At 39.6% G+C, this 21,819-nt stretch overlaps 2 protein-coding genes across 3 annotated transcripts; one reads left to right on the top strand and one right to left on the bottom strand.

Moving 5' to 3' along the window:
- Positions 1-524: 524 nt before the first annotated feature.
- LOC124289059 lies at positions 525-6,114 on the bottom strand. Its single transcript, XM_046725651.1, has 5 exons — positions 5,891-6,114; positions 4,208-4,498; positions 1,662-2,261; positions 1,159-1,363; positions 525-1,039 (listed from the first exon to the last, which is right to left on the bottom strand). The coding sequence occupies exons 3-4, from the start codon at positions 2,227-2,229 to the stop codon at positions 1,170-1,172; spliced, it is 762 nt and encodes a 253-aa protein (XP_046581607.1). The 5' UTR covers positions 2,230-2,261; positions 4,208-4,498; positions 5,891-6,114; the 3' UTR covers positions 525-1,039; positions 1,159-1,169.
- Positions 6,115-14,410: 8,296 nt separating this feature from the next.
- Positions 14,411-16,340, top strand: LOC124289091 (transmembrane protein 45B-like). Of its 2 annotated transcripts, none has more exons than XM_046725690.1 (2): positions 14,411-14,503; positions 14,961-16,340. In XM_046725690.1, exon 2 carries the CDS (start codon positions 14,996-14,998, stop codon positions 15,860-15,862), a length of 867 nt encoding a protein of 288 aa, XP_046581646.1. In that variant the 5' UTR covers positions 14,411-14,503; positions 14,961-14,995; the 3' UTR covers positions 15,863-16,340. The 2 variants fall into 2 exon arrangements, with proteins under 2 accessions (XP_046581646.1, XP_046581647.1); XM_046725691.1 differs by having other exon boundaries at positions 14,441-14,503; positions 14,977-16,340.
- The last annotated feature ends 5,479 nt before the right edge of the window (positions 16,341-21,819 follow it).

Genomic DNA, 21,819 nt, shown 5'->3' on the forward strand with positions numbered 1-21,819 from the left:
GTACAATAAATTTGGAAGTGTTGGAACAATTAGTTCTTGAGATATTTGCTGTCAAACGTTGAAATTTTGGAATTAATTTTGAATTATCTCCCCGTTGCTATTGGGCCAAGAGCCTAGAGATTTTTAAAGGGAATATCTACACCTCGGTGCGCATCTGTGTGATTTTTTGTAAGCGATTCGAGCATTGGTTTAGGAGTTATGTTTAGTACAAAAAATCGGCGGAATAATAAAAATAATAATAATGATAATAATAATAATCCGAACGATTACAATAGGTCTCCTGCCTAGAGGCAAGGAGTCCTAATTAATAAATTATGCTTCTGTTGCTAAACATGCCCAAATAAAATCGCATGTTAGCTTTTATCTGTGACCTCACCGGCTAGAGTCCGTTTGGCGGCTCAAAAGCGGGCCGATGAATTGCAATCTAACTCGAAACTGATAAACATATAATACTCAATGAAACGCTGATCATAATAAAACACCAGACCAACCAATGTCCTGAAATTAAAACAAGCTGTTTTTCAGCAATTTATCGGTCCGCTTTTGAGCCAAACGGACTAAAGGAAGAAATATGTTATCAAATTATGCACACAATGTGTTGTCTGTCCCGAAATTCCGATAGTAAATGGGTCAGTTCCCTTTTTATGTACAACCGTACTGCCTCTTTTCATTAGTGATATTGATGTAATCAGTTGTATCAATATGGTGTGCATGGTTATGCCTTTGGCTTGCAAAATATACCCCTGAGTTACCGCATGAAACTTAACAATTGTAGTAGGGAGCATCTTCCTTTGAAGGGAAAAATGGCACTTTGATGCCTTCCCCGAGATTGTAAAGGGAAATCCAGTAAGACCAGACGCATTTTGAGCTACAAGTTTCTTAAGGACCTTTTCGATGTTATCAAGTCGGTCGGGGACATCAGTGGTGTGTCTCTGGCGTTCCTGCAGTTTCCGAAGCCTCTTTTGTTACGACTAACAAAATCTGACCACAATTCTCCTCTCCCACACACACTCGAACTGCATCGTTAGTACGACACTATCTGAAAAAGATATGTCCATTTATACATAAACAATTGGGCTGTATAAGTAAGATAAAGAAAAAAGACATAGCTATAACGATATTACTAAAATATCTTAAAGAAAATTAAATTGTACTAACCCACATCTTGGTCAGTGAGAGACATGTTTTTTCTTGTAATCTGCAATAACAAGGCGTACAAAGATGTTGCGCTTCAATTCGTCATCTCTGTGTTCTGGCGCCACCTTGTGGTGATCATACAGCTTGTCCACTTGTTTCTTAGTCAGCTTCTGGCCCAGATCAAGTAGGATTCCCTCTAGATCCGGTTCCAGTGCAATTACTTGAGCTGCATATAGAACAAAATACAACAGTACAACACATGGTGAACAACATTCTGTAAAATAGAAGACTAACTTGTACAAATATGGGATGCTTTCGGGGCAGGAAAGTGACCTGAATGTACTCCCTACATCCTCCTACGTCAAATATTGAACAAACTTAATGGATAACGTTTCGATACGGAATCTTGTACCGAACTAAAAGAAGTTGTTATCCATAAAGTGTGTTCAATATTAATACGTCCCAAATTCTAAAATGCCACTCAAAGAACATATTCTCCTTCGATGTTTCATTAATAAACTCACCAACATCCACTTTCAACTGTAAAGTTTGCTGAGGAGGAGTAACTGGAGGACACACCGTGTCGACACCTAGGGAGCGTCCAACCATCTTGTACATCAGACACTCATTGAGGTTGGCCTGTAGACATTGGACCGTAACATTGAAAGACTTCCTGAATGCATTTAGTATACGAGCGTTGCTGATCTCTTTCAACAAGGCATGCGCATCGATGACTTCATACAAAACATCCGACCTGCACACCCTCTTTGCTTTTTCCACCACATATTTAAAGTGTGTTTGGGCGCTTCTCTCCCTGATGTCCCATGTGCTTCCTCCAACACGTGGCACAAGTCTCTGCAGTAGCATGTGTACTACGTTCAGGGTGACCATCAAGGCGCAGAATAGCCTTGTGTTTCCACGCATTTGCACGTCTAAGTCTTCTTTGCATTTGTTGACCTCAATTTCCTTTCTGTCATACATGTCACGTAGGGTTTCATTCGTCATCTGTTCGTCATACAGACATTGTTTCAGCTGCTGGTCCTCTCTCAGCTTTCTATCCAGCTCAGATTCCAAGGTGGCAAGTTGGCCCATTGTATCAGGAGTTGAGTCAGAATGTGCTGAAACTGTGGAAGTGTAATTAGCAACGTATACAGTTATTAATGAACAATTACATAAAGGTTATTAAACACGTTAACGATCATGATCTCATTCAGAAATAGAATCAAAGAATATTCACGTTGAAAAACTGTCAGTCATTGAAGTTTGAAGTAATGTTTTCTCATTTCTATTGATCTGAATGTGACTGATTACCCATATCAAACGGAATTGATAACAAGTGTCGAAATCACACATGGGTGACAGCGCTAAGGCATGTCCTGAATGTGGTCATTTGGCATCTGACAGTGGAGACTATAGTGCTCCGCCTGGCTTTTTGGTTTGACGCCTATTTCCTGCAACCATAATATACAAAGCCACGTTTGATGGGTTTTTTTCAGTCCCGAAACCATTTCCAAACCTTGGCCAATCAGACAAATCCCAGAGACCTATAAACACAAAGTATGCAAAACGTGTATATTTCAATTTATTACCCACGTGGTCAACGTATGGGTAGTTGCATACTAATCGCCACACGAGTGTCGTATCGCGTTGACCTGTGCCGTAACGACTTGACCTGTGATTCTAACGATTTGATTGGATAACCGATGACCTCTCGGTTAGGTCACGTCGTGACGGAACTGCTTTTCCATTCATAACAAACACGTGAATTCATTCATTCTACAAGTAATATGCATTGTGGGAAAGTAAACATTGCGAGAGAAGTCGTGTCGCTGTTTAATTGTGAGTCGAACTGAGACATTATATCCGTCGAAAACATAAAGGTAATGTTTCCACCAGTGATGTTAGCAGAGTGAAACAACTGCAAACCAAGAAACGGGGTGCTAAGGAGTAGTTTACTGTAGGAGGCTGTACGAGGCGATGACAACTGATATGCATCGTGACGTCGGTTACCATGGGGGCAGACGGAAATGGCTTAATGACGTCAATACAGTGTGACGTCATGCCAAAATGTTCTACAGTACAGAATTCTTCCGCAAACCTATTTATGAAACCGGTTCGGTTTGTAACCATAAAATAACAACAAAATACGCTATTTTGTCAATTTAATGCATGTGGACGTGGGTAATAAATAAAATACCACACTCGGTCTCATTACACACGAATTATACGAAACTCGTGACCTTCCCATGGTATCTGACCTCGCTTTCGCTACCATTCGTGTATAATAATGAACCTCGTGTAGTATTCTCTATATCCGAAACATTGCCCAAATACGTCGATTTATACATCTAAAGACCGTAACATCTCTATTTCAGTGCTGTGTTTATTGCCCAAAATAGATTACTGTAATGCTCTTCCCATGGGATTACCAAAGCAATTGATAGCAAAGCTGCAGCGTGTTCAGAATCCTGCAGCTGGACTTGTGACAAAGACAAAATATAGACAGCCACATTTCACCAGTGCTACAGAAATTTCATTGCTTGAAGGTGGCTTACAGCATCACTTATAAAGTGCTCCTGTTAACCTTCAAACAAAGGACCTATCCCTGTGTATCTCCAGGGAGTCCTCCAGGGGTAAAAGCCCGCGAGGTCTCTTGGATCCGTGGGACAAGGCATGCTGTGGGTTCCACACGCAAGGACCACCGCCTATAGAGATCGCCAGAGCAGCTCCACGAATCTGGAATGATCTGCCATGAAAACTGAGACTCAATCTGAAAATCCCATCCTTTTTGCAAAGCCTAGACCAAGTGGACATTGTTGATACATATAGATGCATCCTCTCCAAGCGCGTTAGAGCAGTCATGACTGGATTCTAGTGCTATATAAAATTTTTAGTTTTATTATTATTATTTTAAGTCAGTAAATGATAAAATGTGAAACGAAACTGACCAGGTCCTTGAACCTGATTACCCTGACCAGATCTTAACGAACAACAACGTGGGTGCTAGGACTTTCCTAACATACGGCTCCAAAAGGGAAATAAGGAACTATATTTTTCTGATGACACCTACTAGTGCTTATTCCTTTTCACATCAACAGTCGATGTGCCATATGTGATGCTGTCAACGCCAAGCTCAGCTAACCAAGAGCAGTCTCAAGCTCCATCAGAAGATGCAGTGCATGATCTGGAACCATCACAGTCAGGAGGATACTGTTGCTGGGTTGTATGCCTACAGGAACAACACGCGACCGGGGCACGCCCAAATACCTCGACACGATGTTGCATATTTTTTCAATGGTTATCCCTTTGAAATTGTTGGTATTCCCTTGAACGTGGAATTTGCATAAAACATATCCATTGTCTGAAAAATATATCATATCAATGTACATTATATCAACATGATTTATGATACTGCCACACTGCCACATTATATGAAAACATATACGAATAAATACATTGTAAGTGATTACGTGTCATTTGATTAATTAACAATGGCTTTAGTTTTTAGTTCGTGTTTACATAAAACTACAAATAAACATATTGGCCACTCCCACTAGCTGACTACTTGCGAGACGTGATCGGCATTTCTTGTGTCTAGCCTGTGACTTTACCCTCGGGCTTTCCAGAGCCTTTGAGGTCGAACATCGACCACCAAAACTACAACTCCTCCCTGAGATAAGGTTTTAGAAAATTAACTGAAACTGACCTAAAACTAGAGGACTGTCCTCAATCGAAAGGAACAAAACGAAACGGGTTTTTTTTTCAAATGTTCCAAGGTTCGGAAACGATTAGTCAATTTACTAAATTCCTCTGTAATATGAAGTGAAATGTGATCACGAAATTACAAAATATGTTTGTATATATATCAAAAGGATTTATGGAAAAATAGTTTATTATCTAGACCCTGTTTTCTTGTCTAAACCGTCTTGACATTCAACGAATTGTCTGTGGTTCAAGGGAGATAACTCCACAAAATATTCCTGTTTTTCAATCAGCAGATTATATTTGCATCGTGTTAGACCTGTGTAAACCATACGTATAGTTTGGTTAAGTTCGAAAGAAAACAAATGAATAGTTTTAGTAAGGCATAATGCACTCGCTTATAGATGGTTTGCATTAATTCCAGACTGGGCGGGTAAAACTAGCAGTGGCCGCATCAGCTTGGCAGAAAGAACGCCTGAAAACGTTGTAGTTTTGGTGGTCGATGTTCGACCTCAAAGGCTCTGGGAAGCTCGAGGGCAAAGTCACAGGCTAGACACTAGCAATGCCGATCACATCTCGCAAGTAGTCAGCTTGTGGGAGTGGCCAATATGTTTATTTGTAGTTTTATGTTAACACGAACTCAAAACTAAAGCCATTGTTAATTAATCAAATGTCACGTAATCACTTACAATGTATTTATTCGTATATGTTTTTATATAATGTGGCAGTGTTGCAATGTATGAAACTAAGAAAATTGTATGCTAAAGCCAAAACAAAGAATATCTCCTAAAGACTTGAAAAACTGCCCATATGAATAAAATGCTTTAGGATAACACAAGAATAAGACAGGGTTACCTCCCTTACGCCGAGCAAGGTGACCCAACTCATACATCCATATCTATATAATTATATTAAATATTTGTTTTCGTTTACATAAACGCACGTTTAATATTTTTGAATTAGACGAGGATATTCCTAAATGTGAAAATCCATTTAGCGACCAATCATAACTATTATGTTGTCCTTTGTACCCTATATTCACATACGTTACCTGGAAATGGGCTGTCAGCGAGGAAGAAGTGAATGGGTTCATCATCACTGACCCTGGCGAATCTTGCAACATCTTCGCACACGTCTTTTAGGCCAACACGCCACAGCAGACTCTGTAGAAATGCCAGATTGTAGCGAGTCACTAACATCTTATCCATCAAATGCCCAAGGAATCTCGCTGGCGAATCTAGTATTCTGATGACATCTGCTGGACAGCCATTTTCACCTGAGAAATGATTATAACATAAAAGTTACAGTTGGGATTATACACACACGCACGCACGCACACGCACATACACGCACGCACGCACGCACACACGCACGCACGCAAGCACGCACACACGCACGCACGCTCGAAACAAAAAAACAAAAAAACAAATCACAAGCATAAATATTGACAATTGATTCAACAGAGGTACTTTTTCTAATAGAATAGAGAACACACTGTACGTAACAATAATGAAACCTGAAAACGCATCTTAAATGATGACACACACACATATACACACGTACATACATGCACACACATCCATCCATCCATCCAAATGCATGCATGCATAACATGTGTAATATCAACAATAAAACCTGAAAGTGCCTCACTCTGAACAATGTTTTTTCATCCTGGTAAGCTGCTCCTCTGTGATTCTGTCGTGTCGGGTCATTTGGTCAATCAATCCTTTCAACTCGAAGTCATCAGATGGTTCAAAAAATATATTTCCGTCTGAAGGTTTTCCTGTAATCTCTACCATCAACATGGACACATGTGAACGACACATATCAATGCATTTATATGATAGCAATACATTTGGATGAATGAAAAGATAATATGTGTTTGACCATTAGTGTTACTAAACAAAATGATAGGTATATACAAATGAGTTGATACTCTGATTTCAAATTCCAGAAATTCAACGTGAAAATCAGGTGCTATGTAATTGACTAGGTGTAATCCTAACAACAACTATTATTAATAACGAACTAAACCCACTTGTTTCTGTTACCATTGCCAGGCTACGACAACATACATGATGTATATTACTGTTTACGTTGTCTTGATTTATCTGATTTGATTAGTACAAACCTTGATCCATCTCTGTGTTTTGTAGAACAGTCAACAAATGCGGTTGGTCTTCACTCAAAATCTCACAAAATTTGTCGTACCCTCTATTCCCGGTAGCTTTTAGAATTGTCAGCAGTTCCTGATTCTTATCGCTGGCTGTGCTCTTTGCACGAACAACCTCACAATGTTCATCGTTGAAAATACCTTCACTGTACAATGAATCTAATATTTCATTTGTATCCAGATCCTTCTTCAGCGTCTTGTGATTTTTCCGTAGCCTCTCTCGTTTATCAGGATCCATTGTTCATCCAAAGGCAACACCTATCCCCCAATGACTGAAATAATAGTTATCTTTAGCATGACATCATTTTAAGCCATCACGATTTGCTGATATACTAATATATAGAGAGATAACGTAGATCTATATGTATTCGAGTCTGGAAATCGTATGAGATAAACTACAACATTACGGACAATACTCATACCAATTGTCGTCGACAGTAAATTTCTCACATCGAAATACGTACAATTCAAAGTACTCCCAATATGGCGGCCAAACGATTACCTTGATGAAGGGTGTCACTGAGGTCAACGTGCACTTGAAGATATACAAAAGTTACAAAATTACATATCAACCAAGTTCAATGGTTAAATAATTGATGTAGATGTTGTGAATAACAGTTTTGTATACGAACAATCTTCCATTCAATAATCTTTAATATTCGGTATTGTTCGGGAATGTTCGTCCGCTGCACTTCTCGTCATTCATAGAGCGTCATATGTATGGAAGGCAAGGTATGCCCATCGCATGAAGTATCACACAGTGTTCAGTTAACAATTTTCACTTCTTTTATATTCCAAATGCAGAAAAACAAACACAATGGAAAGTGATTACCACTGACACACGTATAGTTGTAAACACATCCATGTGTATACACATACGTTTTTACATGTTGAGAATTAAACATGTTTTAGATACATAGATACATTACAGTGTTACTCGTGGTTTTCTACAATATTTACGACGCTCCGCCAGGAATAAAACCATTCAAAAAATATACTATAAATTTTAAATAAAAAAAATAAAATTATACGAAAGTCATTGATTTGTGACAAGAATATTCGCCTACTTTCAGACCAATGTACTAATCACTTGTTAAGATTGCATGTACATGTAACGTTCATTTATATTTTCCCGTTACTGTGAACATTAAGTGTGTATGGCTACAATAACGAACCCACAGATAAAATGTCCAAACCGTTGTTCCGTACATACCACAGTTACACATTTCCGGTTTCGAAACACGCCGCCATGTGAAGAGTGATAATGTTATCACCACAGCGGTTGCATTGTCAGTCCATATACAACCAGAGTGATTCTCAGAAACAGTTCATGACATCAGTTCCTCGGAAACCACATTGAAGCCTGAATCATGATAAACAAAGCTATTATGTCGGGCCGACTGCACATCACACAGTTTGGAATTAGGGTCAAACCGTTATTTTTTGGGTGAGGGTTATTTTTGTGCGTGTGTGCAGCGTATAACGTTACAGAAGGTCTGGTGTTACTTACAAAAACGCAATCGCTGGGGCAATGTACTCCGGTGTCAAATGTCTCTCTTCAGGCGGGAACAGTTGAACTGCTGTATCGTGTTAATGCTCTAATTGTGATTTTGCTACCGTGCACTGCACAGTAACATAACTGTTGTGAAGGAGAAAATTATGTGTAATTACATCAAGGCGCGTCGTATGCAAAAGAAATGTAGCAGAGCAGGGAGATGATCGTTTCAAATTCTAATCTGTTCATATTAGAACACGGGGGTGGTGGGGAAACCGAGGGTTAAAAGCGTTCGCTAGTCACACAGTGGACCCGGGTTCGATTCCAGACTTTGGTACAATGTGTGAAGCCCATATCTGTTGTGCCCCGCCGTGATATTGCTGGAATATTGTTAAAAGCGGTGTAAAATAATATTCACTCACTCACTCATACAACGTTTGTTGTATGATATTTTCATACGGTTTTGTACGTTTTCGCTGGGTTAGTTAGATATATATGTTGTATGATTACTTCCGGGTATTACTTGAAGTATGTTTCGAAGCGTAGAAGAAATGCTATTTGCTCCCTATATGTCACTGATTCATTCTTCACATGTGATAAGTCTATGTCGAATACTTTATTCTTACACAATATATTCCACTAAACACTTTCGGTTTTCAAATAAAATTACATAACGAAACATGTCTGTGTCATATTGAAAAAACAATATGTGTCATATTGATTCCAGAAGTCATGGAATCCGACAAATAGTTGGCTTAATCGCGTAGATGGCATAACCGTAGTTTCATTGCGAAGTATAGGTTGGCAATCCAAGTCGCTTAAGATACTGTGTCTGTTCCAAGGCTGGGCATCCTCTGACAAAATGATGAGTAGTCTTGTTAAACTCCTTGCCTACTCCATATTTCACATTTACATTTTAATGTAAAACAATATAGTGCTGGTTACAAAAGGGAATTTCAAAGTGACTGTTGCTGAGCAGCAGAGAGAAAGCCTTACGGTTCACTTTTAAGTTGATCCTACTTCATCTTATTGTCTGATTCTCCTTGACTCTTGTTATTCCTTGTTTCGACCAAACAACAACACCAAGATAGTATGTGAGGACAGGCAAAACATATTGCATAAGTATTTGTGGCCTTGGCTTTGTTACGAGTGTACATCTCTGAACTTAAGCCTGCATTTGTATTCTGCCCGACGATTGCCCTTAATGTGGGCTTTCTGTTTTTCTGCAACCCAAAGTACGCATAAGCCTGACCTCCACGAGATGGCCTATACCCCCTTAACCAAGTAAACTGACTTATCCCTCTTAGTCTATCTTGCTACGTTTAAGATGAAGAATGTTGCATTTGTCGAGCCCAAAGAAGAGCCCGAGAAATGGTAAAGGACATGGGTTGCTGAAAACCAGTTCGAACTCGGATGTTTCACGGGTATGTAGTCTTATTATTTATTTCCATTTGACTTTTAGTTATTGATTGCCTTCATACACTTAATTTCGAGCAATCAATCCAGGAGATAACTTTCCTTGTTTCAGTTCTTGAAACAAGCTTTTCTTTGGATGGTTTTGTTTATTACAAGTTCTTAGTTCTTTGTCATTGTGTGGAGTTCCTCAAGTGTTCAAGCAGCAGCATGTAACAGTTAACGTCATGCAAAGACCAGTCCGCATGAGTGAGAGAGTTAAGATTTAACGTCACATCGGCAATTTTTCAGCCATATCGTGACAAGAATAAATTGGACATTTATAGTGAGTGAGTTAGTTATTGTTTAACGTCAGATCGGCAATATTTCAGCCATATCGTGACGAGAACATTTGACATTGAAATAGAATATACATGTATATAGATATTATAAAAACCTGCCGACGAAGGACAGTAAAACAACTAGAATATCACAGATGTACATGTAAAACTAGTAATTGAATCTAAAACATTTTAACTATAGGTGACAACACAATATAAAAATAGGCTATAGATCACCAACCACTGCAGATATGGACATTTATAAACAACATGTATATATTATAAAATGTGTCGTCAAAGGTCAGTAAAACAACTAGATTATCACTGACACAAAAAATAAAACTAGTATCTATCTCTAAAACTGGATTCATAAGTAGGACAATACAATTAAAAACGGGCTATAGATAGCCAACAACTGAAGGTAGATCACCATACTAGGTGAGGTGAGGTGATAGGGGGTTTAACGTCGTGCTTGAGAATATTTCGCTCATATGACGACGTGCATGCGTGTGTATGTGTATGTGTGACTGCTTGTACTAGCCCAGACTTAAGCTGATTTTATAGTGCTAGCCCACTGAGATACCATGCCGCAGTGAAGCATGAATACCCCACTCATACACATTATACTGACTCCGAGCCGACCAGTCCTTGTTGTACCCATTACTGCCGAGCGCCAGGCAGGGACCAACAAGTACCATATTTTAAAGTCTTTTGGTATGACGCGGTCGGGGATCGAACCCGCTCTCCGGGCGGACGCTCTAACCACTTCACCACGGAGGCAGTCCACCATAATAGGGACCATGGGGACTTACATAACTTTGGCTACCTGCATGGACCCTAGTTGAATTTACACCATCCCTTCCGCCGCTGGCGACTGTATTCAAATTTAGCCGAAATTTAAAATAACAAAAATACTAAGTTTTAAAAAAATTAGTAAGTTTAAAGTTTACTTTGAAAGTTTTGGGACTTACGTACCCTCTCAGGAGGACAATAATTTTACGATAGTCCGCACAGGAGCAATGATATCATTAATGTTTTACATTTGATTATATGGAAAACAGTCACGTCGTTCACTGAAACTTGATCTTTATTTAACTGACCCTTTGGCGGATCCAGAGGGGGGGTTCAGGGGGGTTCGAACCCCCTTTGAAAATGACTTAAGACCACATTGAAGATTTGTTTTGCGTTGGCGGAGCCAATGGGGGTTCAGGGGGTTCGAACCACCTGACCGAGAATCAACAACTGCACACTGCACAGAAATATGTCACGCTGCATATGGTTAACAAACGTAGCGAGAGGCCGCATACAATGTTCACTATGGCTGTAAGGGTTGCCTCCCTTCAGTTGTGTTTCCGTTCTATAATCATTTATACGGTCGCACCCACACTTCCTTAAATCCAGCGGACATGTAAGCCTGGATGGACTGTCTCCCTTTAGCTGAGTTGCGCAAACTGGCAAGTCCTGAAATAACATATTCTCACTGATAAAACGACCTGACACTAAAACTATCCATATGGACAATCGCATATTTATTTGGTATTATGAATGCTGTTAACAGTGAAAAAGTTTCGGTTGTGATTAAAATTCTGTTAAATGGGAACATGTGTGTGTGTGTGTGTGTGTGTGTGTGTGTGTGTGTGTGTGTGTGTGTGTGTGTGTGTGTGTGTGTGTGTTCAGTGTGCGTGTAGTTTGTTGTTCTTACAATTATATTCGCTATATGACATCAATCGACATCATGGGTTACGATGTAAACGAGTCTGCTTACTCTCCAACAAAAAGCCTGGGTTGTTTTTCTTTCATGACAGATACTTTATTTGAGTATCACCGCATATATGCTTGTAAAAGAACATCACAATAGAAAAATATAACCTGTCAACCCCTGTCAGGGTCATGTATACAATATAAATGACGCATACACCACGTACAATACAAGGGTAAAATACTTGAAAAAGATTATTACAAAATATTAAACATGTTTGTGCATATTGAAACATTAGGTGAGTGAGTGAGTTTAGTTTCAGCAATATTCCAGCAATATCACGGGCCTTTGGTGAGACGAGCGACTGTTTTTTAACCACTAAAGTATCCTCGTCTGATCGACCCTTGATGTCACTGGAGTTATGGTGAAAACGGCGTCAACTTCAAACGCATCATTTTGTAGTGTTTACACATTGCTGATGCCAATATCTTGCATCGATTTTATCATTAAAATGCACGCTCTATGCTCTGTTTTCTGTAGGGGTGATCTCAACCTTAATATCTGGTAAAGTATCTTTAATTTTAAGGTCCCATTATTAAGTCAAAATGCGTAGAACGAACTACGGATATAGCGAACTAACAGTAGTGGTCACTTGAGTTCTTTATATCCGTAATGTACTGCATATTGTACGATCAGAAGAATTTACCAATAGCCGTATCGGCATAATCAGCAACTCAACATTTAATATGATATCAAGTCATTATAGTCATTCAATGTTTATCTCATTTTAAAGTAGAAAGAAACGCCGTGACGTCTATGGAGTGATACGGTCTTCCTCTCCAGATACGTGACATCTTTATACCGACTGACTGAGTTTGGTTTTACGCCGCTTTTAGCAATATTCCAGCAACATCACGGCGGGGGACACCAGAAATGGGCTTCACTCATTGTACTCATGTGGGGAATCGAACCCGGGTCTTCGGCGTGACGAGCCAACGCTTTAACCACTAGACTACCCCGCCGCCCCTCTTTATACCGAGGTCATACGGACCCTGTCATATGATGGTGCATATGTGGGCAGATGATTGTGTGACACTAACCCAGCTAACAGTTTCACGTTGTCACAACGTTGTGGCCTGATGTTGTGATGCGTCATTTTCCCGTCGCCACAAGGTTAAAGTTATGCTTACATATTTTACGTTGTGTATAACTTTCAATTTGACGTTAATTGTTGAATAATTTCCCCAGTAGTGAACAGTACATAAAACACAAAACTGAAATTCACTTCTATATTTACTCGTCAATTTGCATATTGCATTGGTCGTATGTTTTCTGAAGCTGTAGCTGAATAGTGAAGAAATAATCTCAAAGTGAAAAGTTTTACAGAAAACTCTACCGTGACACCCATGTTATAAGAAACGCTGTGGGTAGCACAAAGCATAACGTTTCCTCAACGTAAATTTTCCACGTTGTGACATAACGTTATAAAATGACGTAATACAAACGTTGTGACAACGTTGTGTGATGACGTTACCAATCTACAACCAACGTTGCGAAAACGTTGTGTGTTAGCTGGGAACCAGTCTCTTGTCGGGTAGCTTTCTACTCGTTTGATACGTTTTGGAACAATTCAATGTAAGATAAATGACCCATGACAGGCACGAGCGCAGTTGTCTATTTCTTAGACAGCATAAAATCTGACCGTTGTTGTATCGAATAGATAACTTTTATATATTATATCAAAGAATGACAATCAGGAACGTAGACATCATAATCTGACCTTTTCATCTCACGTTTGATATCAGTTATCTCAAATGGTTTACTCAACCACAGGTGCATGAGAAAAGTAGACCTCGGCACAGTTGGATTGTGTGACGGATTCATGTACAGGTGAAAGGTCCGCCCTCGTATCAGCCGAGAAATGCACTTGGATGTCCTGCTGTCCTCGCTTTATCTAATCACAAGGTAGACACCTTTCATGGCTGATAATATGAATAACATAATGAACGCATCGGCCACTGTTGTTGTTATGTTTGTTCAGTTGTATGTATTCAGAAATACCATATTTCACAAAGACGTGTTTGCTGAGTTTAATTTTACTGTAATGTAAATACTGTAATGTAAACTGTAAAAGTAATTTTGTAACGCTTAATATCTCAATTTTAAGTATATATAATATAGTAGTTAAAGTTGGTGCCTCTATGTGGATTTCAGGTAGTACGATATACTCTTTTATAGTATGTCCTATCCTGATACATTTCCAGGGTTCTGCAACATATCTTGCAAAGATATTTCAGAGGAGAAAGGATCATCATCATTTCTAATTTCAAAACACTGCACTTGAATAAGTATTTTCTGTTACATTTTTGGTGATGCGGAAATCCTTGTTTATTTGTGACGCCCTCACTGCCCAGATAGTTGTCCATATGTCCCAAGAACATTAGCTGACAAACATCTTCTCTTTGAATGAACGTTATCTTTATCAACGAGTCGCGACCAAAGTACGGAGCGGCGGACCTTCATCAGTACATGCTGACAGCTGGGACAGGCTGCACTCTGTGAAAGTAAGTAACTCTTAATAGCTCGCACAACGAGTGGTTTTCTTTAAAATCAAACAAGAAATAACTGGGCATGGTCGTTCCTGTCTTTGACATTCCTATAAACTGTTATAGTAAAATATTTGTTTGATATCGGGCTGATTTCTGGGCAGTCATATTGTGTTATGAGAGATAAATATATTTTGGATAGCTTGTTATCGTGTAATCTGAATTTTGTAATTGCTATGTGTTCAGACTGAATATCGAAATCCGTATTTCATTATATACATTCGAATGAAATATATTATCATTAAAGAAGCCATTGCACATACTTGTATTTACAAGACAGTGTGTATATACGACGTAGATGCCTTCCATTTGAGCAGCTAACATAATCAGCATCTTTCCAATCAGTCGCGACAAACATTATATATCACCTCGATATCTATAACAAGATTCGTCCTGCCTGGTAATCATTTTGCAGGGTTTGTGTGTTAAAGAGTGCGTACGCAACTGGTCATGGGGTCGTTCGGAGGTCACGCTCTGCCAGGTTCCTTCTTCATCCTCTTTGCGATATGGTACACCGTCCAGTCCTTCAGGAGGTACTTCCAGTGCCGGGAGAATGGCGCCAGGTTTACATCCACCGTTACCTTCCCCTGTTCCTGCCTCTGCGGCAGATTCAAACACTGGCCTGTTGAAAGCATGATCAAACTATTCTTCATCGCCGTCGGATTGACAGTTGAGATCTCTGCCGGTTTCGTCGACGGGAAATTCAGAAGCATTGTCAATGGACAACACGCGACCATGTTCTTCTTCTTTGGCATCACTGGACTCATCGATATTCTCGTGCACTGCCGAGCCCCTCTTCCACCTGATACTGACTACATCTCAAACGCAATAGCTTTTGGTGTTGAGGCCCTGCTGTTCAACTTCCATCTGTACGGGAGAACCCCCTTGGATGTTCTTGTGCACGTTCTTCTGCTGTACGTCATCCTGGCCAGCATAGTTTGTGTGTTTGTAGAGATGCGGTACCGACATAACCTGTTGTCCCCACTTGGACGGGCTTACCTAATGCTGATGCAAGGAACGTGGTTCTGGCAGGTGGGATTCATTCTTTACCCTCCACTCGATGGTGCAAAGTGGAATGAGAATGATCACGGACAGCTGATGCTCGCCACTATGTATTTTACATGGCATGGTGGTGTCAATTTCATTCTCATGCTTCTCATTGGAGCTGTCATTGCATGTCACTATCGACGTCGTAACGGTTACTACAGTAACGAGCTAAACATGAAACGGCTTATACGTTCATCAGGGCAACAGAAAAGCGTAAGTGGCGAAAGTGGATCCGAGGTAGAGTTTGAAAAACCGGTCAACGGACCTTGAGTTGTAATACTCAAGTATTCTGATTAAGTATTCATGCACTGAACTGTTCTTTCGTACCGCGAGCTGAAGTTTATCTATCTCACGCGTGATGCAAAATATGTTTCGTGACAGAAATGAACATGAAACAGACATTTCTGAGCTCTGGATAATTATGTATTTGGTATAACAATACGATTGGTTTCTGGTTCAACATATTTGTGTCTATTCAATGTGTTTGCTTTACCGTGCTTTATAAAAGACAAAAATATACAATTAGCGTGTAATCGTTGATAGAACTGGTGGTGATTCTGCAGTAATGCATTTATTCATTGAATGCATTGTTACTGTGCGTTATGATCTTCAGCAACACACAGTCAGAGTCTGCTTTGGCGTATAAAAATGCTTTGTGTACAACCAATTGCTTAACAAATTATAAGTAACCTTATATGGAGAGGTGTATTAGTTGAGAAAAAGTTATAAATCATCGAGTTTCGATGCATTTTGGCTGTTTTCTGTCGTGTGTTGGTAGGTTTACTGAACGAACATTTGAGCAACATGATCACATAGGCGATCCATCCATGCCAGAGCTATTCTGAAACGGAATCTCCCCACGCAGTGTTCCCATGTGTGTGGTTTGGATAATGTGTACTATTTACTAACCACATGATTCGATGGGACGTTCACGCAATATGTACATGTATTCGCTAAACATTGTACATATGTGAACCTGTGACCCTCAGCCTGCTTCCTGCAAACTAGTCATGGAGCCTTATTTCAACCATTGATTTTATGATCATGAAACAGGCATGGATTTATTCAAGAATAGAGGTCAAAATCTTTTATGGATGGAGGTGCTTGAAGATTATCTGGTTTCAGAGATATCTCCTGAAACCCATATCGCGATCGTTTACACCCAAACGGTACCTTTAAACTAGAAGACCTGAGGACACCTCCGGAGAAGACCGCGCCGGGTGAAATTTCTCATTAGCCTGACACAACTGACGCGTCAACATTCTGAAGATAATACGTTATCTACTAATTGAAGTGTAAGTGGCACCTGCTTAAAGGTGTCATTATTATCAAGACACGTCATCAGGGGACATGGGTTAGTCTCGAATCAGCCACGTGTTTATAAGCGAGAAATCCATTTTCCGGATTATGGAGTATATCTAATGGATAACTCGCTTCGAATTCTCATGTCCCTAACTGATTATCTATGATATTACGCCCACCTCCTGACGGGAACCTACTCTCGTCGTAAATGAGGTATATTAACCACATTTCCCCTCTGTACCGAAACTCTAAAACATCTCAATTTTACTCTTCGTAGTAATAGGAGGCAGCAATAATGCCTCACGGACAGTGAACGGCTAAAGACCGAACACATATAAGTTCCGGGGCCCGATCAACAAATTGCTCGTAGCACTACACCATGCGTATGCCAATGATAAACAAAGCAGTTATAATAGCTCGTAACGCTACGAACTCTTTGTGAAGTTCAGTTATAATGACAAGAGAAGGACGCAGGCCAAATGTTCCTCTTATATCGTGTCAGCATTTACTTACGAACATACTACGTTGACAGCGGGAAGCATAACAAATGAGTATTACTCCGCTTTTTGCAATATTGCAGCAATATGACAGACAGGTATACTGGAAATTCGCTTCACACATTGTACATATGTGGGGAATCGAACTGGGCCTTCGGCCTGACGAGCGAACGCTTATACGATTAGGCTACCCCACTGTCCCCTAGGTAGTATGAAAACGGTAACACACACTTTGCATACGTTAAATGTTAGAAACATTAAATTGAGCATTATGCGCATACCGCATTTTACGTCCGTAGGTCTACAAACGCATGCACGTATTGGAAATACGTGACGATACCCTTTAGGTATTCACGACTTATCTTTGCTCTACACTGATTCAGTTGTACGATTACGACTATTTCTATGACTCACAATCAGATAACAGATGTATGCAAGACGGTGAAGATATCATCTCCAAACGGCGACAGCTGTCACAAACACATGCAAAGACAAGTCAACCATCCACTTAAACAAAACACAACAACAACAACAACAATCTTAAACATGTGTTAAAGCTCAAATAGATAATTTTATTGAACATATTTCTGCCACTGATACATCCTAATTGAATGCGTTCTCCACGTGTCCACCATTAAAGTTTTAGAAGTTATTTTGAGAAATTGAATGGTAAAATCTTGATCAAACACATTTTGAACTAGGGTTGTTTGACTCTCTTTTTGAAATCGTTGTAAAAGAGCATGCTCTATTGTACCTTAACGTGAAGCGTAGAAATCAATGACTGTAGTTGTTGAAGACAATGTTTATGAATAAATCGACGGTTCGTCATTAATAGCTTTAAGGACAACTTATTTAACCCAAATGTGTAGACAACAGTAAAAACTCAGCAACATCACTTAGCTGAACAATTAACGCCAACAACGTGGGTTGATGCGAACACAAACGCAAAATGAATTACTTGTTAGACTGAACCTCTTGGAGATTTTTGTGTCGTTATGTAAACATGACGAGAAATTGATTTTCGTTCTAGTTGTTTTTTATAGGGATTGTTTTTGTTGTTGTAATAGACTATTAAGCAGTGCATCTTCACAGAAGAATAGTCTCACAAGGACCATGTACACATTTATCTGTATATGTATGATTGTACATCAGTTACGTGTATAATGATGTACATATCTCACTTGTAATGTGTCTACCTCCAAAGGAAGGTTACAACGCTACATGTATTACACTAAAAATATGTCTGGCAACATAAATAAATTACAGGTAATATAAGCAGCAACAGTCATTTCATAACCATTACTACCTGTTACCGCCTGAGAATAAACCCTTTCGATTATCTGCCGACCCTGCCGACCCTGCGTAACCGATGTCACCAAACAAAAGAACACATGCAATGGCAAGTCAGCTGTTCTTCTCAACAAGCACAGGAACATATCACGTACGCGATAACTGCTTTCCCACATAGGTAAAAATACAGCACATGCACATCTATTATAGAGACATAGTGTCTTCAGTTCATACTCTGATGTTTCATCAGCGTAAGGGAGAAATATTCAAGGTTAATTCAGCAACATTTATCAAGCTTTACACATCTTTGAGATACGTTATGCTATTTATGTTGGCAAAGGCTTTGAGATACGTTATGCTATTTATGTTGGCAAAGGCGCGGGAATTAAGTTAGCACAGAACGACATGTGGAATGTTTACTTGTGCGAAGCCTATAAGAAGTAAAGGTCAATTAAGATATATCTTTCGTGTCGTGCCTTTTAACAACGAACATTTTCTTCTGAACGTCTCAAGCCCAGCTGAGAGATCATTTGCTTTGTGAAGATTGCACAAAGTTGTGTAGACGATACAGTGGCTATATAGGGGAGACATACATATATAAGTTCTTCCTGATGAAGGGTATCAGTGACCATTGTGGTTGGTGGTCGAACTCGTCGACAATTTTCTTATCAAACACTATACATCTCATAATTTGATAATCATCACCCTTGTTTCTCCAGGAAAACAACACTGACGTGTTAACCACTCCTGTGTCAAAGGAGTGTTTTGGTAACTGAATCTACACGGTTACATATCGATTTCCAAATTGAAACACGAAGGTAACCCCGAAATCCTTATGTAATGGCTGTCGTGGCGGCCATGTTGAATTTTGGATGGCAATATTTTAGCGTACTTGATTGACAACAATGCAATATCTCATAGTCACCAATCAGATGCTTTATAAAAAGGAAAGACGCATTTTCACTAACATCTGTGAGTCCTGTTAATTTGGTGTTTCTGTTGCAAAGTAGTGTATGCAATCACTCATTAAACATACACTTAATTTAAGTAATGTAAAAATGTAGGACCAAATACATTTGAAAAACTCATGGATTGTGCGAATATTATGATGTGCTCACAAGAAAGAACCAATTGGTGATAATGACAACATACAACCTCCCGAGTTTGAAGGCTCGTGATGTTTGAGTTCCAAATAAATTCTCTCCTGAAAACACATCGCTACAATGCCTCTATCAGCACCCAGGTACACGCTGACCTCCACGTCTGGCTTCTTTAAAAGCCCCGCTATAAAACTTGTTTCGTAAAGGCAACAATAAAGCTAGCGTATACGTTTTCACGAGACAGTATTCGTGAAGTAACCTATTTTCGTGGGAAACCCTTGAGTCTTCTTCAGCACGAAGTATAACATTAGTGCTAACCTCCCTACATTGGTTCTCAGTCGAAGCTCGAGTCCAATACAAAATTCTTACTTTGACATATAAATGTGTCAATCAAACTGCTCCTGCCTATCTGACAGAATTGATTGAGAAATATGAACTTTCTCGGACACTAAGATCTGCTGATCAGTTATTTCCTAAAGAACCCCAAACCTGCCTCAAAAAGTATGGACAGAGATCATTTGCTCACATGGCCCCGACTCAGCTGTGGAATGATCTTCCCTTGGGAATAAAAAAATCCCAATCATTGACAATCTTTAAAAGCTGCCTAGAGACATATCTCTTCGAAAAGTTCTATAAAGATTGATTGATTTACCAGTGAAAATATAGCACGTCTACTGCAGTGTATTTTAGTTTTGTGTAGCGCTATGAGCAGGCACCAAATGCTAGGGCCTAGATTTTCTAAGCTCTCTCAGCGCTAAGATAGTCGTAAGTGACATATCTTAACATTAACTTACGACTATCTTAGTGCTAAGAGAGCTTCGAAAATCAAGCCTCTGGAGTTTTGGCGCATAACAAATCTACTGTGTCCGGACTGAAAACGACATCCAGCAGCAAGCAATGAATTTGCTTCTATGAATGTATCTATCAGACACATCGTAACAATCATCTTTGAATGATCTGCCTGTTTATCGAAGACAAACGTAATCGCAATAGGTGCTTTGACAACTTCTGAAATCGCCCCTGTCTCGTCCATTCTGAATCCGGTATTGCTCACATTGAACACACATATTAACTGACAAGATTGTGGAAAATCAGAGACTACACGAACAGGCTTACAAATATAGAAGTACATTAACTGACATCAGCTTGACCTTATCATCAGCATCACTGATACAGCTTTGACTGACAGCCAGGTTATAATCAATATGTAACATATGTAGAGTCTAAAGTGAAGTGTGTCAGAGTTTTGGGTGTGTATTTGTTTGACTGTTGCGGATTTGTAAAAGTAATCTTAATTTATCTTAAAACTATCTCCTGGTCTGGTCCGATCCGACAAGACAAAAACAAATCAATGTTGGTATGTTATCCATGTTTGCATTGCATACGTAATCACCTCGACAATATTCCTGGAATATTCTTCCAAGTGGGATTCCAGGGAATGACTTTACGCTTGTTGTGAAGACCAAGTGCCTCTCCGAGGTAATGGCTAATATAGCGTACATGTACCATCGACCATTATTGTTCCAAACCGGATGCTCTGATATGGAGATTCATTAAGGCTATTGTTGAAGTGCACACTAAGACATGCATTAAACGAGATAAAGAGTATTGAATGAGTACAATGGATGAAATAGACAGAAATAGGCTAGAGAGCAAATCCCACTGTGTCTGGTCCATCAGATTGGAGTAAGTACAGGATATGTTGTAACATGCTTAAATGGGCTAACGAACATGGTTCTTAGCGTTTTGTTGAATGTCTGGCGTTAGAGTATCGGAGTTACGGCCATCGGAGCGCAAGCACCACCTTGTGTGATTGGGCTCTGGTTCATACTTCAGGAGCTCTTTATACCACGCACGCACACACACACACACACACACATACGCACACTTGTCTTGGTGCAGATGTGAAGATTTAACTTAAATGCACGTGAGGTCAGGTGAAACAACAAACAAACAAGGAAGGCCGACTTAGAACTGATTTCATTGTTCCCGTCTCAACAAACGTAACCTCATATGAATCTTGAGTTTCACTGGGGCG

This window comes from Haliotis rubra, unplaced genomic scaffold, assembly GCF_003918875.1.
Source record: "Haliotis rubra isolate DU_JTF1 unplaced genomic scaffold, ASM391887v1 Scf431, whole genome shotgun sequence".
NCBI classification, from domain to species: Eukaryota; Metazoa; Mollusca; class Gastropoda; order Lepetellida; family Haliotidae; genus Haliotis; species Haliotis rubra.

Excerpts from the sequence above, each read along its gene's own strand:
- LOC124289091 (XM_046725690.1), top strand. The coding sequence starts at position 14,996 with ATGGGGTCGTTCGGAGGTCACGCTCTGCCAGGTTCCTTCTTCATCCTC.
- LOC124289059 (XM_046725651.1), bottom strand. The coding sequence starts at position 2,229 with ATGGGCCAACTTGCCACCTTGGAATCTGAGCTGGATAGAAAGCTGAGA. Across the intron at positions 1,364-1,661 it reads ACAGTTGAAAGTGGATGTTG|CTCAAGTAATTGCACTGGAA; the intron begins GTGAGTTTATTA and ends TTCTATATGCAG.